At 37.5% G+C, this 25,477-nt stretch overlaps 1 protein-coding gene across 2 annotated transcripts; it reads right to left on the bottom strand.

The window, feature by feature from the left end:
• Window positions 1–1,523: 1,523 nt before the first annotated feature.
• On the bottom strand, window positions 1,524–25,231 carry HNF4G (hepatocyte nuclear factor 4 gamma). Of its 2 annotated transcripts, XM_054708450.1 has the most exons (11): window positions 25,096–25,231; window positions 23,559–23,561; window positions 21,330–21,501; window positions 17,514–17,608; window positions 14,340–14,446; window positions 12,508–12,663; window positions 9,232–9,319; window positions 7,581–7,733; window positions 7,217–7,453; window positions 6,142–6,264; window positions 1,524–1,645 (listed from the first exon to the last, which is right to left on the bottom strand). In XM_054708450.1, the coding sequence occupies exons 1-11, from the start codon at window positions 25,229–25,231 to the stop codon at window positions 1,524–1,526; spliced, it is 1,392 nt and encodes a 463-aa protein (XP_054564425.1). The 2 variants fall into 2 exon arrangements, with proteins under 2 accessions (XP_054564425.1, XP_008148542.3); XM_008150320.3 differs by lacking the exon at window positions 23,559–23,561.
• Window positions 25,232–25,477: the final 246 nt, after the last annotated feature.

Here is a 25,477-nt window from a genome sequence, read left to right as displayed (position 1 = left end):
GAGAGAGAGAGAGAAAGGTCATGGGTTCACAGACAACCCATCATTAATTGTTTTTTTAAGAAGCTCCAGCTTTAGATGGTATCAAATGGTTTAGGGCTCCAATGAACTGCGCTCCTCAGTCCAGAGTTAGGCATTCAGTATATCCCTGGGTTGCTGGATTGTTGAAAACCTGATAAATTTGTCATTTTGCTTTTGTTTTTGTGATAACCTATCTGGTGTATCTTTTATTTTCTTTAATTTATTTAAAATATTATTTTAGGGGTAAGACTTTTATTCAAAGTACAAAAGTGGTTTCTTATCAAGCTGCCAAAATTTGGCACTCACTGCTTGCATGTAAACATGTGTTATAGGTAACATGACTGATAGCATTCCATCAATAGTCAATTACATATATTTGAAAACCATAGCAAGAAGCTCACATTTTTCATCCCACACCGAAGATATATTTATTCTCATGAAAGTCAACCGGACCCTGGCTTAAATGAAGCTCTCGTACTCTCCAGGTTTATGAATGTTGCTTACATTATTTAAACCCTAGGCTAAAGGTTTCTTTATAACTGGAAGATAATAATACCTCTTTTGCAGGGTTGTTGTGAGGACTAAATGAGGCCACACGTGTGTGTAACATAGGGGTGGTTAATTTGTCTCCCAGTATTAGTCTCCCCGAGTTGCAGTGTTGGTTGGCACAAGGCTTTCTTCCTCCTCTCCCAGTCTCCCTGGGAATTGGATGTGGGTATGTGCCAAGTCCTAGGCAATGGATGACAACTTCCAGATATTTTTTAGGATGGAGAAATAAATGTCTCTCTTGGTGGAGCCACTGCTTTAGGGATTTCTTTCTTACAGTTTAACCTGTAACCTCTCTGCTCAAACTAACACCTTTTATCTTAACATACATCTTCAAATGCAGTCAGATCTGAAAGAATACACAGTCATCCTTGGAATGGCTATTTATATTTTTCTAAACTGAAAACAGGCATATTTAACTGTGGACCAAAGACACTTTTTAGCCACAGGATGTCCATGAGGAATTGTTCTTCAAAGAACTATGCCCTATTTTACAGTAACTGCTTTACTGTTTTCTAATTTGCAATTTTAAAATTAAAAACTTGGTTCATTGTATATTCATCTGGGAATTCTGATATAATAATATTATCAGTCAATAAAGAACACTTAGTTCTGCATAACATCACCCTAAAGCAATTATTTACAGATTTAAATTAATATGAAGGCAACAAATAGAAGTGGTACATAAGATTCAATGGCTTAAGGCCTGAAGCTAGGGGAGCTGGGAAAACCATATGGTATAAATGTATGGAAACTCAGATATACAATGGTTGCAACTGAAGGTTTCAGACAATAGCAAAAACAAACAAAATGAGTATAAAAACAAGAAAATAGGTTACCATCTTACAACAGCACCATGAAGAAGCCTTGGCTAAGAGTTTGCCAAAAGCACTATCCTGAGATTTTCAAGACTGGTAATTTTCACATTGAAGCAGTGCTGTTCCGAAGTAAACATATCCTTACAATGGCTTTTGTTTGGAGAGAGGCTGGTGTGAAATGACTGAAGCTTGGTTTGCGGCTATTTTGTATTGTTCTTGTCCAGAGCCTTGTGGTGGGGAGGGGAGTGGGGTTTCAGGAGTTGCTAAAAAAGAATCAGAGAATTGTATGTGATGGCAACAGTCACCCTGACCCATCATCCCATTAAGTCCTGCCTGACACCAATACACATTATTTTACTTTTCATGTGTTTTTAAAGATCACACATAAAGTAGTGGTTTATATAACACTACAGGCCTGATGCACGAAAATTCATGCAAGAGTAGGCCTTCCTTCCCCCGGCTGCCGGCACCGGCTTCCCTCTGGCACCCGGGACCCGGGCTGGCTTCCCTCCAGCCCCAGCTTTGTCAGGAAGGACATCGGAATGATGTCCAGTCTAATTAGCATATTACCCTTTTATTATTATAGATTATCAGCTCACAAAGGTGCTCCCTTACCCTACCTCACCAAATAGATTTATATTGGACCAAATCTTTCTTAAAAACCTTAAAGAGTCCTTTTAAGGTGTGGCCTGCCTTTCTTAATAGCATTTGTGAGCATCTGATTCTCCCACACACCCAGCAGAAAAGTTAATGAAAAGAATGAACAGAATGCTAGTGTTTTTTCAAATCTTAGATCTCAAGTGTTATAATCCTATCTAATAAAGAGGGAATATGCAAATTGACCGTCACTCTGCCACAAAGATGGCGGCACCCATAGCCACAAGATGGCGGCGCCCAGCCCTCTCAGCCCTGCCAGAGTCCCCCAGTCCTGGAGGGGTGGCCACTGAGAGCGGGCAGCATGAGCAGCCTGGCAGAATGCTTGCTTCATCGCCGTGGTGATGAGGCAAGCATTCTACCCTGGCCGCGGAGGGCCTCTGGCCAGGGAGGGCAGTTGGGGACCATGTGACCAGCTGGGGAGGGCTGTTGGGGGCCATGAGGCTGGCTGGGGAGGGCAGTTGGGGGCCATGAGGCTGGCAGGGGAGGGCATTTAGGAGTGATCAGGCCAGCGGGGGGTATTTGGGGGCAAGCAGGTTGGCGGGGGGGCAGTTGGGGGCGAGCAGGCTGGCAGGCAGAGTGGATAGGGGCAATCGGGCAGGCAGGCAGGTGAGCAATTAGAAGCCAGTGGTCCCAGATTGTGAGAAGGATGTCTGCCAGTTTAGGCCTGATTCCACAAGGACATCCCCTGGCAATTGGACATCCCCCGAGGGGTCCCAAACTGGAGAGGGAGCAGGCCAGGCTGAGGGACATTCCCCCCCCCCATGCACGAATTTCGTGCACCAGGCCACTAGTTTTATAATAAAAGTGCACATGAAATAAAATATGTTTGATTTGGCTTCCACTAACTCAACCTTCTTAGATGACATTTTAAAATGAAGATAAGATACTTTTCAAGTGCTTTGAAATCTATGTTGTAGTTAAAGGCATCTGAAAAATCCTGGCTTTGTCACATCAACATTATTCTATTATAATTGCTCTTGTTTGTCAATTCCCCCTGTCAGTGCAAAGAGCAAACCTAGCTATTTCACTGTTTAGAACAGTGTTTCCTTCCACTGCAAACTCTTTTCATATTATAAAATAATCTAGGAGCTATTCTATAATTTTTAAAAACTTAAAAGTATTTTAGTAATCATACTTATTATTATTTCATATATTCAACAGTGTAGAAAATATTTGATGATCAGACTGAAGCATTTCAAACTTTATAGATATTTTTTCTCTAAAACAGTTTCTTAAATTTTTGAAAAAAAATTCTGTACAAATATGAGGACAGATTATTTTTGCTTCGTTTTCTTTACTATAATAACTTTGGTATTATTAACTATAGATTAGCAATTACTTAGGAACAACAGTTTGAAATAGTTTAATTGACAAAAGAATAAACAAATTGCTTTCAACATTTATTTTGGGATACTTAGGGTGGATCTGAAACTTCAGAGGCCTGCTCTAAAACACCAAGAAAATATGCACAAATTAAGTTTTTCTGTGCATATGTGTATGTTTTGTTTTGGATTAAAACTAATTACTCTAAATGAGCACAAGCAAAGCAAAGCAAAGCAAAGCTTTCCTTTAAATGAGTCTTATAAATATTATGTTGAAATAGGGGGGAAAATGAAAAAATGTGATGATGAGATTCTAAAAATATTAGAGGCAACAGCATGCTTTCAAACTATTAGAAACCTGGCATTTAAAAAGTAAAGAATTCAACCGCCAGCAGAATTGCTCAACCTTCTCGCCAGCTGATGCCTATAATGCTTAATGTGTTGTTAATGTTCTAAGTTTATGAATAACTGAGCTGGGAGAGACACAACTCCGAGTATTTTGGTGTGATACTGAGCTTGCCTCTCTTGGCTCTTGACCACCTGTTACATGAAAATGGTAACATCTGCTTTGCAAGGATGGTCCCCAAATAATCGCTTTCAAGTACACTGGGACCCGCAGGTTAAATGTGGCACACTATCTCCAAAAATTGTATTTTTTCTAACAATTTCATTTCCGCCTCTGTCATATACTCAAAGAACTTCTGTTTCAGACACAATTACCTAAGTCTACCAATGCTTGTATACTACACGGGAGATGTGAGAACACACATTTTTGTGGCCTCTACTTTCCAGGCCACTAGGTAGCAGCCGGGTGGTTCTCACTGAATTGTTACATTACCTTGAACACTGAGGTAAAAGAGCATTATAACGAGATATGAGTGGCTACTGTCAATTCAGCAGGTCATACAGGTGTGCGTGATCATGGCATCACAGTAACTCAAGGCAGCTCAGTGAGCCAGCTGGCTGAGTGTTCAGAGGCGAGAGATCACAGGTAAATCTGGGATAATTACTGTCAATTCAGTGGTAATTCTTGATATTTGGTCAAATAGGGATTATTATCTCCAGGATAGTTTATAGAAATAGAACTGTGTTAAATCTGCAATGATATCAGATTAACGTAGCCACTTACAATCCCTAGTACTTATATAATTATCTTAGTTTCAAAGTATTTGCCCAAGGAGCCCTCACTGTGCACATTTCTGATATGCACGAATCTCAGTCAGCACAGCTAATGGCACCAGGGCTGCAAAAAACATGGTCAAGTGTCGTTAGCATGGTAACTCCCAATTAATTGTGAGTATCGCATAACCAGGAACTTCACTGCTAACGCGTCTCCAATCATCGCCTACGTAACAGCTGTCCTGTGATCAGTGAGCTAGGGCATCACGTCTTTCATCCTGTCCGTATTTTATTCATACTGGCACATATTTTATCCCACTCACACACCGACAACAGAGCGTGTACTTGAGTTCCCTCCGTGTCTCCCAGTGATAAATCCACGGGACATTTTGCAAAAATATAGACATTTGAAAAAGAATTGGCTAAAAAAAAACACACAACACGATTCAAGTGCAGCAAGGAAACAAAAAGTGATAATCCTGGGATCAAAATTCAAACGGCACATGGATGGAGTTACGGAAGATAGCTGACCATGGGAATGTGGGCAGGACTGCTGTTTGAGACCCTAACTATGCTTCCAGGAGTAGTGAAGGGCCCTCGTCAGCCGTCAGCCTAAGTGAGGTGACTGGTTGTGATGGAAAGGACCACGATGCCCCAGAGGAAACGAAAGTGGCAAAAAATTTCACATTCAGTGGATTCTCGGACATATTTCAGGACACGGAAAATGCAAAGGATCAGCACAGGAAATACAGTCAGTAACATTATAATAACTGTGTAGGTGCCAGCTGGGTCCTGAACATATCAGGGCGAACACTTTGTAAAGTACATGATTGTCCAGCCACGATGCTGCACACTTGGAACTCATGCAAAGTAATATTAAATATAAACTGTAATTTTTAAAAATAATAAAAGGAGGGGGAAAAAACAAAATGCAAAGGGTAAAAAGCTGATCCAGACGTCAAAAGAGTAACATTCATTAAGGCACATAAAAATCCTCACTTGCTCTTACAAGTTGCAGGAGGAGGAGGAAGCAAAAATACTGTTTAAACTATGCTTAAAATTTTTTACGAAGAAGTAAAACTTTAATTTTCAGTGTTTCTAATGTTTTACATTACGGTGCACAAAATAATTATGAGGATTACTCTGTTTTTCAACTTCCCTATATTTATTTTTCAAACTTCCCTATATATTTCTAACTTAGAGTTAAAAGGGTTCTTAATGTTTTGAAAAATATTTTTGTTCATTTGTAACTGAGGTATAACTGACATATAGCATGATATGACAGACTTTTTTAAAGGTCACAAGTAATCGTAATTTTCCAGTGATTATTCGGGTTTCTGTGCATGGCCCCAGCCTGCATCATCATTTCTATAAGCCTGCAGACCAGCAGAGCTGGGATTGCCCATATATTCTTTTCTGCTCCCAAATCCATGAAGTAGAAAGACTGAGGTACTATATCTCCATTTTAGGGAGCAAACTCATGCCTGGAGAATACGTGACTTGCTGAATGTCACAGTCTCCCACAGTTGAGCCCGGAGAGGATAACATACCCAAATCTTGCAGTTTCTGGGTACTAATAGATTCTTTCCCCCTAATTCCTCTTTTTCTCATGTAATTAAGTTTAAGACAATGCATGGTTGAAAAGTAGCCCACATACTTACAGATCTGGTCCGTATGAACCAGTGTTGACATGGGGCCTAAAAGTATGGTTTGTCCAGTTAATGGATCCTGAGACAAATGTGGATGCATCGGATGATGGAGATGGCTGACGTCACTGGAAGCACCTACAGAAGATAAAAAGATGGTCGCGTTGGTGATATTTAATCAGAAATGGCAAGTTTACCCTGGAACAAATGTTTTGATTGACAACTTGAATATTGCTATTTTTGCAAAGTGCTTTTTGGGAGTTCAAAAATAAATTAATAGAACCACTGCTGTATTAAGGACAATGTCAGCTTTCACTGTACACTGGCTAGATGAATGCTGTATCATATTATGTTGTCTATTAATAATGGACCTTGTATGCTGTTTCCTGGAATCATTAGGGTGGCTGCCTGTTGTTAAGGCAATTCCAAGAATCACTTACCTCAAGTTTATAGTATTTGGGGTCACCCTAATAGCATAAACAATTTTTATTTCAGGAAGACATCATTAGGGACACATTAAGCACCAGAAAACTAAAAATAAAATAAAGCGATTTTATCAGGAAATTTAATCTAGATCAAAATGCTTTCCTAACTTTCCTAACTATTCCTGGCATTTACTGCAGTAATGAAATCTCATTTTTCCCTTCTCATTGTCTTGTGTCAATTAATTATTTCAGAAGCAAAGTGTTCATTTTTATATATTATATATAACATATATATGTGTGTATATATGCATACACACATATTTTGGGTTAGTTTGCAATTCTGATATCTTTGAGTTTTTAAAGGAGTAAAGGCATAGAAAAATACAATGGTACTTCAAGGACTATTACAAATAGAAAATATAGTTCTATTCACCACATTTGAAGGACCTGAAATTCGAGGTTATTGGGACCGTAAGAGTTAGATGGTGGAGGCTAGTAAGAATGGGGATTTTGATGCATTCAAGTATTTTGTCCCCATCCAATGGGTATCGCAGACTTTCTAAATGTGAAAAGAAATTGAATTCATTCTGTCACAGACAGAAAATGAAAGGGCCAAACTTACTCGGAAGCACAAGGTGGGATGCTAACAAGTAAAAGAGACTCACCACCCAGTAACATCTCCTGGAGTAGGTTGTCAATCTTCACCATCCCGAAGAGCTTAACGAACTGGATCTGCTCGATCATCTGCCAGGTGATGCTCTGCAGCGTGGGCAGCAGCAGGAGCAGCTCCCCGAACCGCCCGCGGGAGTCGTACTGCCGGTCGTTGATATAGTCCTCCAGGCTCAACTGTACTTGGAACCGCATGTTCTTAATCTTCATGGGGTCACTGAGCCCCTTTGCATCTGGTGAAGGAACAGAGAGGGCAGCCTGAAGATTGGATCTTAACAACGTGCGACGGCAAATATTCCCATATTAAAAAGTCGTCTTATTTTCATTATAATTATTTTTAATGGGTCTTTGGGAACAAACCTGGATCAAAAAATACAATGGCCTTCAAACAAGCGTACTCATTGTCATCGATCTGGATTTCCTGAAACGGCCGGACCAGCTCGTCTAGGACCCGGTTGGCCACACGGCTGATCTCGACCTCACAGCTGTTGCGCTGAATAATGTAGTTGTTTCCTGGGGGGAAAAATAATAAAGTCATCCTGCCCCCAAATTGTCAGATACTGTTTAAATTTTTACAAACCAATGTTTTAAATGGCCTTCCCTTGCATTAATAATAATAGTACTTCATTTCTCAGTAGTGTTAAGTTAGAAAATCTTAAGAACACTTAAAGGATCAATAACATTGATAATATGATCACATGCATTTTAATAGCCTCAGTCACTGGTGATAACACTAAAGTACAGGCTAATAAACAAGCTAATAATTGACAAGAGAGAAGCAAAGTATAATGATTAGCTTTCCGCTATGTCAGTTTTCTACCAGTGTCTTACTCATTAATCAGCTTAATTCAAAGCCTACAGAATCTTTCTGGTTTAGAGTGGATTAAAAACACCATCCTTTAGTGGGGTTGGTATATGTAGGTATGACTATGATTGAGACACTTTTTAACAAACCTAAGTCGATATATTTTATTCAGATTGATAATGAGAAAGGTACTGTAGGGTCCTCTAAATGCAACAGAGCATTTAATAGAAATTGACAGCATGGTCTCTACAGCCACATAGTGAGGCTTAGAATCCTGGCTCTATCCCTCACTAACCTTGAAACCTCAGCTTAACTTTCTCCACCTGAAAAATGGGCTCAAAATAATAGTACCTATCCCTTAGGGTTATTGTGATCTACATATCAAAAAGTACTTAGAACAATGCATATGACATAATAAGTGCTTGATAAATATTAGATATTATTATATTACATTCAATTTATTCATGTTTGGGAACAAAATATCTATCACATAAGTAGAATAAACAATTTAGTTATCATTTCATACAAGCCAGGAAAAGGTAAAGCTAATAAGCATGAGCGAGAACTTAACTCTTTCTATAGGAAATCTGATAAGTAAGTTAAGTAGGGTGGGAAATTGGAGATTTAATGAGGACAAAAGCTTTTCCTTTGTGTCATATCTTCTCCACCCACCTTCCCTTCCACCCGCCTCCCTACTTCTGGCACTGTTATTGAATCATCAGAAATTTTCAGACACTGTCACCAAATTATTTTTAACTTGGGATTTTGCACATATTATGGACAATGATATCACAGGAGATACACATGCTCATTAAAAACGTACCCAACAGCATATATTACTATTATATATATTACAATTACTAAATAGACACAGAGGAATGCGAAACAACACTGAGATTCCCTAAGATGGTCACACAAGTCATTAATTCTTTGTCCTGATGATTTAAATAGACTCAAGAGTCTGTTCACTGAGCAATAGCTTTCTTTTACTTTTAATCTTAATACACCCTGAACGCACTCTGAACTTCCCTGCCATCAAAGCAAGGAAAAACAGGACCCGGGTGAGGGTCTGATCAATGAAACCCAGTCTGTGAAAGGAGAGCACCATCTGTCAGTGTCTCAGAATGCTCGGGACACACAGAATAGATCCTGTGTAAGCATGTGCAGAATTTTTTCTTAAATTAAAACAAAAAACAAAAAACTTACCCAAAAGCAAAATATCTTTATATATCATGGATCTCTTTGTAGCTCCGAGGAGTAAATGCTCCCCTGCATGAGCTCTCAGCAGGGCCACCTTAATGAAAAATTCCAAGTTGAACAATTAATGATAAAATATGATGATTAACAGATGGTATCAGATGAGTCTGGGATTAACTTAGTGTTCTTTAAGCCTGAGACTTTTTAAAATTTATTTAACAAACTATAATATTCATAGATAGTTGCCATCAGTAAGCCTTCTATTTTTCTATTTGAGAATATCATAGAGTTAACTTTTCAAAATGTCTAAAACTAACAAGTCAATGTAAGCAAACACACAAACAAACAAAAAGACTCAACAGAACAACTAAGTGTTCTGGAATGAAGTAAAATCAAACCAATTAGTGTTCAAATTCTGGCTTGGCCACTTATTACCTGTTTGATCTTGGGTAAACCAACCATTTATGTTTGGGACTCATTTGTTTTCATCTACCCAGTAGAGATAGTGAATAAAATTTCAAATTCTAGACACGAGGACTACATGAGAAAATACGTGTAAAACGCAATCTCTTACACATAATAAACTGAATAGACAAGAGTGAAGTGAGGGCCTGTGACATGGTGAAATGAGAATGGTGATTCGGAGTGCTAACACACTCAAGACTGAACCCATAATTCCTTGCACTAAGCTCTCAACTGAGTTTCATGCATATACTTCATTGCCTACTGAGTATCACCATAGAGATAACAGGAAGTGTTTCTCATTTAACACTGCAAAGTAATGCTTCTCCAGCATCTTCATCCTTGTCCAACTTGCTTGTTCATGACAAAAACAGGACTTCAGTTTGATTCTTCTCTAATGGCCCAGGAAATCCTACACCACCCAGGCCAAAGCCTTTGCCTTTCTTGCCCTGGCCTCCATAATATACTCCAAGCACCTAACAGGCATTCCTGCTTCCTTCCTGGTTCCTCCATCCTAAGTTCCTCCTTCCTGGTTCCTCCATCCTATGTCCTTCTTGACAGAGCTACCAAGATGAGAGTTGTAAAATAATAATCACCTAATATCACTCCTTTGCTGAAAACTCCTCACTGGTTTCTTATTTTCCTTAGAATAACATCCAAACTGCTTGACCAAGGCCTCACAGGTTATAGCTCAATGCTTTGTCCCCCATGCACCTTGCAACATCTCTGCTTGCTTCAGGGTCTTCGAACATACCCTTTCTGTACCCAGAATGCTATCTTTCTCCTTGACCTTGGCTTCTTATCGCCTGGGACTCAGGAAAAATCTTCTCTGATTCCCAATTTAAAGTATCTGTTACCACTTGACCCCCAGTCATTATCCAACAATTCATCCCATTTCATTTTATAGGATTTATCCCCACCTAGAATCAACTTACTCATAATCTATATATCTTTTATTGTCTGTCTCTCCCAAATAGAAGGTAAACTTTATGAGAAAAATGATGCAATCTGAATGCTCACAGTTCCTAAAAATGAACACTAGTCCTAATATATGTTTTTGGGTGAATTTACTGAGTGAATTGATGCAGAGTTCAGTTTTGAAAACTGTTAAGTGGAGATTATAAAACGTATGACACAGAGCTCCTGAGAGCATTAAGTAAAAGAATCTAATGTATAATGCAACTGAAAGCTAATTCCCCAGTGTCTTATCCACAATAGACACTGGCAAGCCATGGCTATTAATGCTATATTGTTAATATTAAAGTCTGAGCTCATAAAGAAAAACTGTTTTTTGACAGGTTACTGGAATTCAATTTCCCAGTTTTTAAATCACTATCTTCATATATAAGTCAGCAACTTTTAAAGAGGAGTGATAGTGAACATATAAAACTGATAAATAACATAACCCTACTTATATGGCTTGGGGTGAGACAAGGAGGTTTTAGCAATTTAGCATTATTCACTGTGAAACAACCTTCTGAGCCAGGCTATCTTTATGATATGTCAATAACCATGACTCATAACAGGAAGGCAGCTACAGAACATTTTGAGAATGATTTCAGATTTCACAAGATTTTTTTTTTGTTCACCAAGTGGAATGTTCTCCTAGAAATGTAACTAAACTCCCTATGATTACTTTTTTTCTGGTTGTATAAATATTTTGTCCTTTGAATTTTAAACAATTGCACCTTTCCCTTTTTTTGTTTTTGTGTGTCCGTAATAAAGAACACTGGTCAGAGAATGTAAGACATACACGGAATAAACTACATATCCTGGTTTAGTCAATGTGCAGGAATTGGAAATTTTCAAATTATTTGCATCTACAAGATATTATATACTGCTTAGATGGAAGAGTTCAAAATGAATCTGAAACTAATAATCTAATCTTCATAGACTAATTAAGAAACTAAAGCTTTTAGCTAATAATTAAAATATCTTAATGTATGTATGACAAAGCATGACAATATATGTATTAGGAAAAATCATTATATAGAGAATTTTCTCTATTTCTCTGTAGATTTCAGAACATGATTCTACAGATTTTTTTGCTAGACATATAATTTTTATATAGTAATGCTAGAATAAAATTGTCAATATACAAAGCAAAATTTTATATGTTAATTGTATAATGTGCCCACAAAGACACCAATACACCTGTATGGTTTCCTCTAGGAGTGGCCTGGAATTTCTGAGAAATTTCACAGGTTCCTTCAGTAAGCACCCAGACACAATAGCGCACCATTTACCTCCCAGGCAATTGCTCTGCAATTCTTTGTCTCACAATGGCAGTTACTTGCTATCTGTCTCAAGTTTTTAAAAAATATATATGTTTTTAATAGATTTTTTTTATTTTTTAGAGAGAGAAAGGGGGAGGGATAGAAAGATAGACACATCAATGCAAGAGAAACATCCATTGGTTACCTCTTGCATGCCCTCTACTGGGGATCAAGCCAGCAACCCGGGCATGCTGATGGGGAATCAAACCAGGGACCTCTTAGTTCTTGGTTCGACTTTCAACCACTGAGCCACACCAGCTGGGCTCACTTAAGCTTTTTACACTCCAAGAAGGGATAACTGTCTTGCTCAACTTTATCAAATCAATAAATATGTAAGACCTAAAATAGGAGTTAAACAGCTGTGCCTCCAATAGAACAAGGAGGTGAATGGATAAGAAAACCAATCTTTTTCTCATGAGATAATTTCACCTTTGTCAAATATGGTAAATCTATTATAAACATAATTAAAAGAACACAAAAAACTGGGCAAAGTTCAAAAAAACAGTTGTGGTTTTTTTTAAGCATTCAGAATTTCTTTAACTTCTACCTGATCATCCAGCGGTAACTCGCAGAAGGCAGGGATATATTTTGCCCATTCAACCAAGACCAAGAGCTGCTGTTTCATAGATTCACAGACATCACCAATGTTTGCAATTTTCTTCACATTTATGTCTGTGCTCACACCAGGGCTTGAGGCTGACATCTAGCATGAACAAGAACATTATGTTAACTTCTCATTTAAAACAAGACATAACCAATAACCTCTTTTTTCGATGATTGCAATAAGTGAATGCCATTGAAGTGGCACTATCATTGTCGCAGTTTCTTGAAATATGCTAAATATTTTTCAATTGAGAACTGAAATACCTTTCAGTACAAGTTTAATTGAAAACATTCCCTGCAGAGCACATACTGTGGGAACACTATCTCCTTTTAATGGACACAATTGTAGAAAAATTTACCCAACTTTTGGGGAGTGCCATAATCTAAAATGACTATACAAAGAAATAACAGAGTATTTACATGAAATATGCTCTGTGGTTTCCTTTTTCATTAAAAAGTGATATTTCCATTAAGAAAAATCCATCCTTAATTTGTTGAAAATATTTACAGTGGATAAAGTTTAACAAGAAGATTTATGTTCTGCACTAAATAGAAACCCATAGAAATAAAATCAAGAAACCAACCTTTGACTTAGCAACATTAACAAGCTTAACCTAATGATCATTTTTACAACTATATATAATTTTGAACTCTATAAAAATGTAAGTGGTGTCAACATGCCCTTCTGCTGAAGAAATGACTTTCTGAAAGTTCTTATGAACTTTTCTGACTTTCTGAATGCGTGTGTACGTGTCTTTCTGTAGTGTGTCCTTCCTCACACCTCCCCCTAAGCCATTCTCTAAGCGCTTTATATGACCATCAGGTAATCTGCAGGCAATGATGATGATAACGGTGAGGTTAACCTCATCATATTACCCTTGTGTTATCAAAAATGAAAGTAGTTGCACTGACTCATTATAGAGCTGGATTAATAGTTAGCTATTTCATAATTTGCTTTATAATAGAAAAAATATCACTAACCTTTCTAATAGGAGCAATGCTAAAATAAACCCACTGAAAGGGTTTATTTGATTCTTTTTAAAATTGTGTTTCTTTATTGATTAAGGTATTACATATGTGTCCTTATTGCCCCAAAGCCCCCTCACCCCCTCACTCATGCCCTCACCCCATTTGATTCTTAAGCCACTGTTACTTATGTAGATAACGAATATCCTATGTCAAACTTCAGAACTGATGTTCTCACACTAGAAACTTCAACTTTCTCCTGCACTTTTCAAAATCTGGCTCTTCCCTTAAACACCTATTTCCGAAGCAGGTGCCAAGGTGAGTTCTTGAGTCTAGAAACTGTTTGTAAGGAAGGAAGCTCTGATGATCTGTCTCAACCAAACTCCCCAAAAGCTGTGGTAACTGATTTTACACATTCAACCAACAAAACGAGATACTCCCCCCAGAGCCCTGTGCCACACATTAAGTATTTCAAATGAACTTTGTAAACAAATGTGTTATTTTACAACCTTCCACTGAAATACATTTCATCGTCCCATTCGTAAATAGGAACTGGTCCAGAAAACATCACAGTGCAGTCAACAGTCCGACCAATATTTTCAAAGTAAAACTCCTTAATTTGCATAAATGTGATTTAGGTTAGTAATGAGCACATTTGAAAAAAGTTAGATTATTTCAGCATTACACCTAAACAGCCAGTTGATTCTATAAGCAGGGCGGGGTGCGGGTGCATTTGATTCTAGAAGCAGGGCGGGGTGCGGGTGCATTTGATTCTAGAAGCAGGGCAGGGTGCTGGTGCGTGGTGGGTACCTGGCGAGACCGCATTTCTGCCTGTGCCAGCGTGTTAATGGAGGGGATGTTGGTGCCATCGAAAGTGCTTCTTCGGGTGCTGATTCGATCACGTTCATTTTGCACAGCTAGGGGAGAAAAATCACAATGTCTACTGGTCGCTTCTGTTCACTACGTGTCACAAAGTAAAGTACGGAAAGTGAGAAGGGTTGCTTCTAAAAGACCTGGGGATGTAGAGAAGTGTGATTGAAAACACTTCTCATTCTGTGTCACTTTTAAAGACAGACAGAGCCAGGCTTGTCACTTGAGCTCAAAAAATATTGCCTGTTGGGATTTCATGATGGCATGCATGTTAGAAAGTGTCAGGTCAGCCAGTTCAGGCATGCTGTATTTCAATAAGATGGTTTTCCAAACTCTTAGAGTTAATAAAACCATGAGGTAACTGGAGGAAGAGTATTGCCCATGAGTTTGACCAGGTCAAAGATAAGAGTGTATTCACTATCAGAGATATGAGTCAAGTTGAAACCTCCATTTTCTTATTCTTCTAAGCCATGAGCAAAAATGGAAAGAAAATTTAGTTTAGTTATGGTGATCTTAAGATTGCAATCTTATGATCTCTTAGGAAACAATGTTCTTGGAAAAGTTTATAAACGTGAATCAAGCCAAAGGCACAGCAGGTAGGACAGGACGTCTCTCCTGAGAAGACTGAGGTTGGAAATGCAGCATTTGGGAAGGTGAAGAAATCCCCCTATTATAGATTGACCTTTTTTTAGTAGAGGAAGAAAGAAAAATGTGTATCCCCAAATTTCTTATTAAAAACTAAAATTCTTAATAAAATTTCCTAAAACTAATAAGGATGAATAAGAGGGGGGCTGACTTGTGTATTTGTCACATAAAGAATAACATAGGTCACATGTTAAAGTTGGATTTCAAAACTTAGGAGGTAAAATGATCTCTCTTAACCAAAAAGAATGGAAACAAGTCCTATAGCCCCTAAATTATTTAAGTTAATGCTCTTCCCTGTTCTGCTGGAAGGATAAAACAGTGAACTATCATAGTTTTTAATGTAGTTATTTTTTTATTTAAAAAACTCACTAATTTCTGCCCAGCCAATGTGACTCAGTGGTTGAGTGTCCACTCAAGACCCAAGAGGTCACCAGTTCGATTCCTGGTCTGGGCACATGCCCGAGTTGAGGGCTCAATCCCCATGTTTCTCTCTCATTGATGTTTCTATCTCTTTATCTCTCTCCCTTCCTCTCTTTCTAAAATTATAATTATAATAAACAACTTTGTATTTTAAAAATTCACGAATTTCTATGCTCAAATCTACTATCTATCCAAAACGTACCAGTAACTATTAACTCATTAATTTGTAAGAGAAAATACTGAACGTTTTGCCTTTAAGAGTGAGTAGGTTTTAAGTTGGACTAAATCAATAATATTTTATTTTAAAATCTTATTTACTGGTAGCTTATCCTTCTCCCCTTCTTTCCTTTCTTTCTTTCTTTCTTTCTTTCTTTCTTTCTTTCTTTCTTTCTTTCTTTCTTTCTTTCTTTCTTTCTTTCTTTCTTTCTTGCAGAAATTGTCATTGACTTTCAGCCTAAACTAATGAAATACATTTATGGAGATAAAAATAAAAATGTAAGTTATGCTTTTATGAATTGAACTTACATGATCAATCTTTAGAAAAAATGCTAAAATATATCATGGACATTTGTAACCTTCCTACTGCTAAAGTTTTCAACAGAAAACCATGTTTATGGACATTTCCACCTTAAACTGGGTATGATGCTATCATTGTAAATAAGGGAAATACAACCACGCTAAAATCCAAAAGTTACTTCCTAATCTATTTAGAAAATATTAATGTATTATTCTGTGAATAGATGATATAATTTCACTATTTTTGAAAATAATTCATATAAAAAAGAGTAAAACTCTTAAAGGAAATAAAGGATGGTGATCTGCAAGTGGAGATGGATGAAAATGATGGGCAAAGTATGTAATCAACCCATAAACGATCTGATATGCCACTAGATATAAACCATTTTTAAAAATAGTTTATTGATTTTTAGAGAGAAGGAAAAGGAGAAGAAACATCGATGTGGATTGATGCGTCCTACACACCCCCTACCAGGGACTGAGCCTGCAACCTGGGCATGTGCCTTACCTGGAATAGAACCAATAACCTTTTGGTGCAGAGGACGATGCCCAACCAACTTAGCCACACCAGACAGGGCAGGCGAAAGCCATTTTTAAATAGGAAAGTGCCTCTCCTTTAACTCTGGGAACTTTCATTTGCCTTCTTTTTTGAGACTAGCAACCTGAACAAAACTATTGGAACTTTGGTCTCTTTAAAATATTGAGGGTCAAAAGAAAAAACTAGCTATGTTCAAGATAGGTTTGATACATCTTACATTTCTAAAGAATAGTGATTTGATTCCATTAATTTCTTAATAGTTTGTGAAATAGTTCTGAAAACTATCTCTGTGTATATGACTGGCACAGGAGTGTGGAAAAAACTGATATGCATAAATCTTATAGTGACTATTCCCTGCCAAACGTTTAAATGTGTTCAATGCCTTTCTAAATTAACCTTATTTAGGATGTAGGATAATAAAACCAGATTAGTTAATATGTTCAAAACGGAATTGCTCACACTAAAATAGAGTTTCCATTCTATGTCTCTCTTCCTCAAGCTCCACGAGGGGGAGAAATATTCTATTATGTTAACTACTGAGACCTCGGCACCCAGGGGAAGTAGCAGTGCTCAATAAATATTTGTTAAATAAATACATGAATGCATGCACAGTCCTTGTTCAGTTAATGTTTATAAAATAAAGGTATTCAATCTTATTGACAGTAAAAAATGTCCTTAAAAATACAGTTATAATTTCAACTGATTAATAGATATTGGCCATCTATTTTTTGAACAGAATGTTGGAATGTTATTTACACAATAGTTTTGTTGACAGGTGTAACACAACAGTAAAAAAAAAAATGGCATCTGGATTTAGTCATCAGATAAAGACTGGGTGTCAGTGACCTTGGGTAAATCCTTAAACTCAAGGAACCACAGATTCTTCATTAAGAAAAATCAGAACTCATGTGAAAATGTTATTATGATGAAATGAGAATGTGTGTATAACACTCTTCATCAATAATGTTAAATATCATTAGTATGTTATATGTTACCTTCTTTCTTCATTCCTGCTCTAAAACACTTTCTTAATCGACAATATCTGCATTGATTTCTTTTGTCCTTGTCAACAACACATTGCCGACTGAACCTATAATATTAAAAAAAAAGATGTATTAATTTTTCAGATAATTATTTATAGAAAGAAGCAAAGAAACAGACAAATAGACTTTAAATAAGTATGCCCAAATTTGGCCCAATAGGAAGAATGTATAAGAGCAATTAACTGAATGCTCATATATGATTCAAAAACACAACAAAACAAACAAAAAAGAACAATAAACTGAGTTTTCCAGATTGTGAACATTTGTAGCTTTCCTCCTGCTGTCATTTCTAACATAAAACCATGATCAGCACATACATGGGAATACAAGCCTCACCTCCCATGTAGGCTTTAGAATAAAATAAAACTGAATGACAGTGCGCATGGTCATTTCTATCATGAGTCATGAAAGCCAAGCCTAGTGTAAACATCTTTGACATATAAATCTCAATTGCCTGCTGCTAAAGGTTTTCGGTGTGATGGAGTCTATATCAGAACTTCATTCCTCTGCACTTTCATGCTTTTCTCATTGCAAATATTCTTCACCTCATTTTAAATGTGTTTCACATCCAATTAAAGTTTACTCTAAATCAGTGTTGGGCAACCTTTTGAGCTTGGTGTGTCAAACTTCGCCAAAAAACTGAGCATAACTCAGTCACTTTGAGGAAAACACTAACTCCAAGACTCTAGTCGCAAATGTTTCATCCTCAGGAGCAGCAAATGTTTCATCCTCGGCATGCGGCCTCGTGTCATCAGAAATGGCTACGCATGTCAGTGCTGACACGCGTGTCATAGGTTCGCCATCACTGCTCTAAATAGATGCCCAATTACATGGTAAGAACAGCATTGAGTAGTCTCTGCACAATTAGATGTCACCTCACATCCACTAAAATGGCTCTAATCAGGAAAAAAAACAAACAGACAATACCAGTATTGATGAGGATGCATAAAAATGGGAACTTTCCCACATCACTGGTCATAATATAAAATGCTGCAGCTGCTAAGGAAGAAAGTTTGGCAGTTTTTTAAAAAGCTAAACATAGAGCTATCATATGATCCAGCAATTCCACTCCTAGGTATCAACCCAAAAGAAAGAAACCATATGTTCACACACAAACTTGTACACAAGTGTCCATAGCAGCATTATCCTAATAGCTGAAAGGTGGGGACAGCCCTAATGCCCATCAGTTGAATGTGGTTCCCCCACACAATGGATATTATAAATAACAATGAACAGGAATGGAGTTCCGATACATGCTAGGACTTGGCTGAACCTTGAAAACACTATTTTAAGTCAAAGAAGTCAGACACAAAAGGCCACATAGTATATAATTTCACTTATATCAAATGTCCAGAAGAGGCAAATGTGTAGACACAGAAAGGAGACTAGTGTGTGCCTCGTATTGGTGGGGAGGAAGTTGGTGGGAAAGGGTAGTGACTGCTAAAGGGTAAGAGGTCTTTATAGGATGATGAAAATGTTCTAACTCGGTTGTAGTGATGATTGCAACTCTGTGGACTGAATTGTACACTTTAAAAAAAAAAAAGGAGTACCATTTCTGGAATTAGACCTGAAGCTTGATTCCCACATCCACCATTCTTGATAGGATTTGGCAATGTAACTGAATACCCACCCTCCAAGTTAATTTACAATTGTAAGATAGGGAGGGCTTGCTGTAAAGGATGTTATGTGAATGTACTTTAAAGACTTTGGGACAAGTATTAAACATATAGTAAGCAATAACATTTCTTTAAAATTCTGGCTTAATATTATCCATATGTATATCCCTGATTACTTGTGGTTGATTAGTAATGATGAGAATAAAATAACATATTTTGTGATCTATATAAAATATTTCTTATAAAAATATGAAGGGCTACTAAATATGAAATGAGTATAAAGCCTACTATAGATGAACTGAGCTGGAAGAGAGACATACTTTCTGGATGAGGAAAAAAATCATTGTTCATTTGAGAATACATGGCTGAGGAGACTCAGGAGAGAGGGCCAGAATACCACAGCAGGAGAACACATTCAATTAACATTAAACTCATGCAAAATGGAATACATATGCATTAAGCACCTACTGTGTATAAGATCCTGGTGTAGGGATTAAACAGAGAAATATTATCTATCTCTTCCATCAAGGAAACTACAATCTAGTAGGGTACACATACAAGTTTACAGACAACCATAATAAATAACTCAATGTGAGAAGTATTGAGACAGTAATTTAAAGTGCTTGGAAGGGCAAGTCCAACTTCAGTGTGATGGAAGAGTTAGAGTGGAAATGAAATTAGTAAATCTAAGAGAATGGATAAATTTAAAAACCAGCAAAATGTGTTTAAAAAAAACACATTTATGATCCTAAACTTGTATCAATATAATAATTTTCCAAATGGAGAATTGTAGCACTTGCCTAAGAGCAAAATATGTAAAGAAGGCCAAGGTGGTAGCAATACTCATGATGGGAAGGTGTGAGTCAACTCTACATGTTGGTGGAATCGTTTCTGAATTTCCTAAAGTTGCTATGGTAACACTCCTTTCCTACTTTTTTCAGATAGGAAGCATGGAAATCTTGAAAGCCCTTTATGCTGCTGATAGACTCTGATTCTTAAAAGTTTTTGATGGATTTTGTTATTTAGATTGTTATTTTTCATATCTATGGATTTCACCTTTAACAGAACAAATGACTCAAAAAAGTACTGTTTACCTGTTATTTTGTATTTATTTTTGTTGATGATTTTGGAAATCTACTTGGTCTACACTTTATCTTTGGAGTTTTGCTGTTTATAAAAACAAGATCTATCTAAATATTATTTTTTTTGTTTACCAAAAAGCTGTTAAAGTGAATGATTTACTTTTTTTTTTTTTTTTACATACTAAGGTTTCCTGGAAAAATTACTAGAAAATACTAGTTAAATATTCGGAGAGTTATGTATTAACTTTTCTACACCTTTAGAAATCAAATGACATAATGCTGGGAAAGAATTAACTTCTTCCCAGGCACAATCTGCACTCGAGAACTGTCATTCTCAACACTCACTGTGACATATCTAACCCTCGATTGTGCTATGACATTGACTAGACATTAAAACAGAAAAGCCAGCCCATTAGAAATGTGGGACACGTACAATACAGTTTTAGATAAAATGTTAAATTCAATGGCAAAACTGTGGCATGAGAAATAGATTTAAAATTTTAGAACTGAAAATATAAATTCATCCATTAACTTTAAAAAGCTTTTTTAAAAAAAAGCTACCAAAATCATCTGTACTCTTATAATTTTGTTTGAAAAGACTCAAGATATAATGATGGTTAAAAGAACACCAATACTTCAAAAAGGATGTAAATTGTGAAACCATTGAAATGCAGATTTAAATATGCCTATTGGTGTATGAACGTGTGGTAAAACAATAAAGGAATACCAGGAAAAGACAGAAACTTCCGACAACAGTCCCCTCTGGGAGAGAGGGGAGAAAGAGAAAGCCTTCGGGGAGGTGTCCACTGGGCTCCAACTATATTGGTCTAAGTTGAGTGATAAGTATGTGGCATTTTTGATATATTTTGTATAACTGGATGGTTTATAAAAGAGAACCACCTTGGTGAATACGCGGCCTGCTTACACACCCAAACATCCTCATTCTTAAAGCAGCTTACAGAGTGTGCTCTCAGGGATACAGAAATAGAAAAGCTCTGAGTTGTCCCCTTCTTGCATGCCTTTCGAAACACCTCTACAGATGCCTTTCCTAAGGGGAGCGTTTCAGGTACCTGCACGAATACACGTGGCTCTTGCGAATGCTGCGTCTGAAGAAGCCCTTGCACCCGTCACAGCTGGACGCTCCGTAGTGCTTCCCTGTGGCTCTGTCCCCACATATGGCACACAGACAGTTGACCCCGTTGTCTGCGGTATTCATACTTGTCGTCTCCGGGGCAGAACTATCTGTTCAAAAAAAAAAAAAGGGGGGTGGAGTAGAGTTTGAATAAATAAGTTGAATAAATAAGAGCGAGTAGAACAGAAACTGGAAAACCAGTTTTGAATAAATAAGTTATAATATCCATTGTGTGGGGGAACCACAGTTCTAAAATAAATAAGTCAGTACTGAGTCTTTCTAGTTAAATCACCCAACTAAATATTCAGAGGCTTGAAACAGTCCACTCCTTGGTTTCTTGGAGGCCCCACACACAGCTTCCTTTGACCACGGGCCGCTTCCGCCAGTCTTCATCCATTCTCCCCTCTGACTATTAGCCGTTGGGACACTACAGGGCTCAGTCCCCCAACCACACTCTTTCTCAAGGGCAGCTTATCTAGTCCCACAACATTACATATTATCTGTATGATTAACAGCCCCAAATTTTATCTCCAACCCCTGTGTCTTCCACAGGCATCAGTCTGAAATGCCCAAATACCTATTTAACAACTTCACTTTGCAATTTAAGAGGAATTTTAAATTAATGTATAAAAACAGAACCCCTTGATTTTCCTTCTAGAACATGTTCTTCCTTCAGTCTTCCATACAGGTCTATAGTACCATCCAGAACCCAAGGCCAATAACCTACGAGTCTTCAATGGATTCTCTCCTTATCACTCATACCCAATCCAATAGTAAAGTCCATTTTTAAAATACATAGAGAACCCATAACTTTTCTCCTTTTTACAATGGCCAGCCTTATCCAATTCACCATAATCTTCCCCCTGGGTCATTGCAATAGCCTCCTGTCCAAGTTCTCTCCTTTCATCCTTGCTCCCTACTGTTCATTACTCCAAAGCCCCACAGTGCTCCTGGTATAAGAAAGCCACATCTTACCAGCCTTCTGCATCCAACCCTTACACAGGTAAGTAACACGGTGGCTTCTGAAGCTCCATGGATAGAGCCCCTTCCCACCTCTCCCATTCCATCATCTAGTACTATCTATTTTTCACCCTGTTCACCGTCCACCAGCAAGGTGGCCTTTTTTCTCCTTGAAGTCTTTTTTTTTTTTTTTAATCTCAGGGCCTTTAAACTTGCTATTCCTTCTGCCTGGAAGGAAAGTTCTTCATAAAAAATATCTTCCAACTGGTTTTCCAGTTTCTGTTCTACTCTCTCATTTTCTGTGAAATATTCTCTGAACCTCCCAGAGTCACTTCCCATCTTCCCTTCAAGTAGAACCTAGAACACCGATTATTTAAAAAATAATAATAATAACTGATTTATTATCTTAAATTATATTCTGCAATGGTCTTCCCATTTATTATCCATCTCTATCTATAGAATACAAACTTTGTGATGGCAGAGCATTTAATCTGTCTCATCCACCTTTGCTGTCTTCCAGCTCTAAGAACTGTGCTTGGCATAAAGTGGGATCTACTATATAGTTATGAAGAAACAGGCTTTAAAAATCCACAGATAATTTTACTTAAGTATTTAAATGAGTTAATGTTGTTGACTACATCTTTAAAAATCTGTATGTACTCGCCCTGGTCTGTGTGGCTCAGTTAGTTGGGCATTGTCCCAGGTCAGGACACATGCATGGGTTGTGGGCTCAATCCTGGGAGGGTGTGTACAGGAGGCAGCCAATCTATGTTTCTCTCTTCCTCTCTCTCTCCCTTCCTCTCTCTCTAAATATCAACAAAAAATATTTTTTTAAAAAAACCACTACAAAGGGCTTAAAAAATCTGTATGTACTTAAAAGATACTGAATATATAAGGTAATATTTTAATTTATATAATTATATAATATTAACATAATAACAATTAATTCTTATAGCTCCAAAATAACCAAAGATAAAATGAATGGTTGTCATGTCCCAAGTACATTCTGTAACAACATATATATTCTATTTACTAATACTTCTGAGTAGACAGATATTATCTATATATATATAAAAGCCTAAGAGACCGATGGAACAACCAGAATGACCAGTCGCTGTGATGCGCACTGACCACCAGGGCAGATGCTCAATGCAGGAGCTACCCCCAGCCTACAGACGCCAAGCACCGATAGGGCCTGCTGGCCAACCTCCTGGTCCCTCCCCCTGGCTAGGCCCCCTGGCTGGGACAGGGAGCTGGGGGTGGGTGACAGCGGACATGGTGACGAGGGAAGGGGGGGAGGAGGGGAGGTAGGGAGGCGGGGAGGTGGGGAACCTGATTGATCCTGATCACCAGCCAGGCCTAGGGACCCCACCCATGCACAAATTTCATGCACCGGGCCTCTAGTCATGTATAATTTCATCAAGTGAAAAAAATAATAAGAATATGCTTAAGGTTAACCATGTGACTTATAGTACTCAAATGTAGGAATTTTTCTTTTGGTAACATAAACAAAATAGATACTAGAAATAGGCAGCTAGAAGTATTTTAGAATTGAGAGCATTCTATGATTATATGAAAAAATTCAATTGCTTTAAGTTTAATGTTTTACTCATGTTATTAACAATATTATTAGAAGAAAATAAGACCAAAACCATTTTGAAAAATCAATTATTTTAGTAAATACTTATGGTATGCCTATCCCTACTATTAGCAATCTATAGTCTTTTTTAAAAATCATGATTCTACTGAAATAAATAATACTCTGTTAAATATTTCTCATCAAATCTAAATATAAGGAACCCAAACAGTGACTTTCTAAGATTTGCACTATTGATTCATTTTAACTCTCTTTGTGCTAAAATTTCAGAATTCATCTTCTGACAATTTGTAATACTTATTCTACCAATAATACAACATAGAAGAAAATTAAGATGATCTGAGTATGTTACATTCTCAATTCTGAACACACACACACACACACACACACACACACACACACACGTACACACACATTTTCCAAACTACACATAATTACTAGATTTTAGGAGTTCTATCCATTATAACTGATCTTAGACAATATTTTTACTTAAAAAATAAATTTAAAGTCAATGGTGAACTATATTATAAAAAGATCTGAACCCTAAACAACTCATGTCTTATTTAAAGTTAAAATGTTACAGTAGATACATACCAAGAGCTTTGAGGCTAAACATTAGCTTGTCAAGTGGGGTTATAATATAAACCTTTATTTCCTTTCATATTTGTGTGCATTACAAAAACTTGGTAGTAATTTTCAATGCAGTTTCTCACTGGCAGCAATGGGAACTGGAATAATGAAGTAGGGGGCAACCAGGAAAACTGTCCAGTGTTCTATAGAAACTCTGTCCCATTTGTCATTTAAATGTTGCCTAGAAAATATACTTTACAGCCAATCTGCCAATGTTACTTATTACTGTGATTTACAGTAAACAAAATAACTCTTTTTACCTAACTGGGCCATGACAGAATTCTGAGGTTACTTTCTTAAGCATAACTAGGCTTTTTCTATCTCAGACATAAAATGGCCAGAGCATTATTAATTTAAAATTTGTGATGAAGTCCAGAAGCTCAGATGTGTGGCTTTAAAATGTGATTCCCAATGTATCCCGCAGTAAAGCCTGGGGCTACCACCCTGGGAAGCTCACTCTGACTTCTCCCACTATACTTACTTAAAAATAGGTATTTATAAGCAGATGAGAACTCACCATTTGAATTATACAGAATCTGCATGGTTTCAAACTCCAAGGTTGTATACGTTGGGTCCAAAACTTCACTGTAATTTGCCATATCCATGTCCAGGATCGGTTCCGATACCCTCATCATTGACTTAGAGACACACATCCAAGGCCTCCACAAGCCCGGGCTGTGTGAGGGCTGCCAGGCTTTCAATCTGCGAGTGATAACCCCAAGTTAACTGTAACTGAGTGACTCAAGAGAGGCCGGGGGCGGAGCCGCAAAGCTGTAAGCTCCTTCAGCAGGCCAGCTCGGCTCCTGGCTTCTGCTTTATGGCATACGAAAGCAATTTCCTGTGATAATCTTGGAATGTTGCATGAAATCACCTTACCTGAAGTGCTTAGTGGACTAACT

The sequence above is a fragment of the Eptesicus fuscus genome, chromosome 19 (genome assembly GCF_027574615.1).
Source record: "Eptesicus fuscus isolate TK198812 chromosome 19, DD_ASM_mEF_20220401, whole genome shotgun sequence".
Lineage (NCBI taxonomy): Eukaryota > Metazoa > Chordata > Mammalia > Chiroptera > Vespertilionidae > Eptesicus > Eptesicus fuscus.
Note: the sequence above shows the minus strand (reverse complement) of the source record. Positions and strands in the feature narration are given on the sequence as shown.

Coding starts and splice junctions, on each gene's coding strand:
- HNF4G (XM_054708450.1), bottom strand. CDS start 25,231: ATGTGTGTCTCTAAGTCAATGATGAGGGTATCGGAACCGATCCTGGAC. Junction 12,664..14,339: donor CAGAAATGCGGTCTCGCCAG/GTACCCACCACG, acceptor TGTTCATGCTAG/ATGTCAGCCTCAAGCCCTGG. Junction 7,734..9,231: donor TAAAGATATTTTGCTTTTGG/GTAAGTTTTTTG, acceptor TTTTCCCCCCAG/GAAACAACTACATTATTCAG.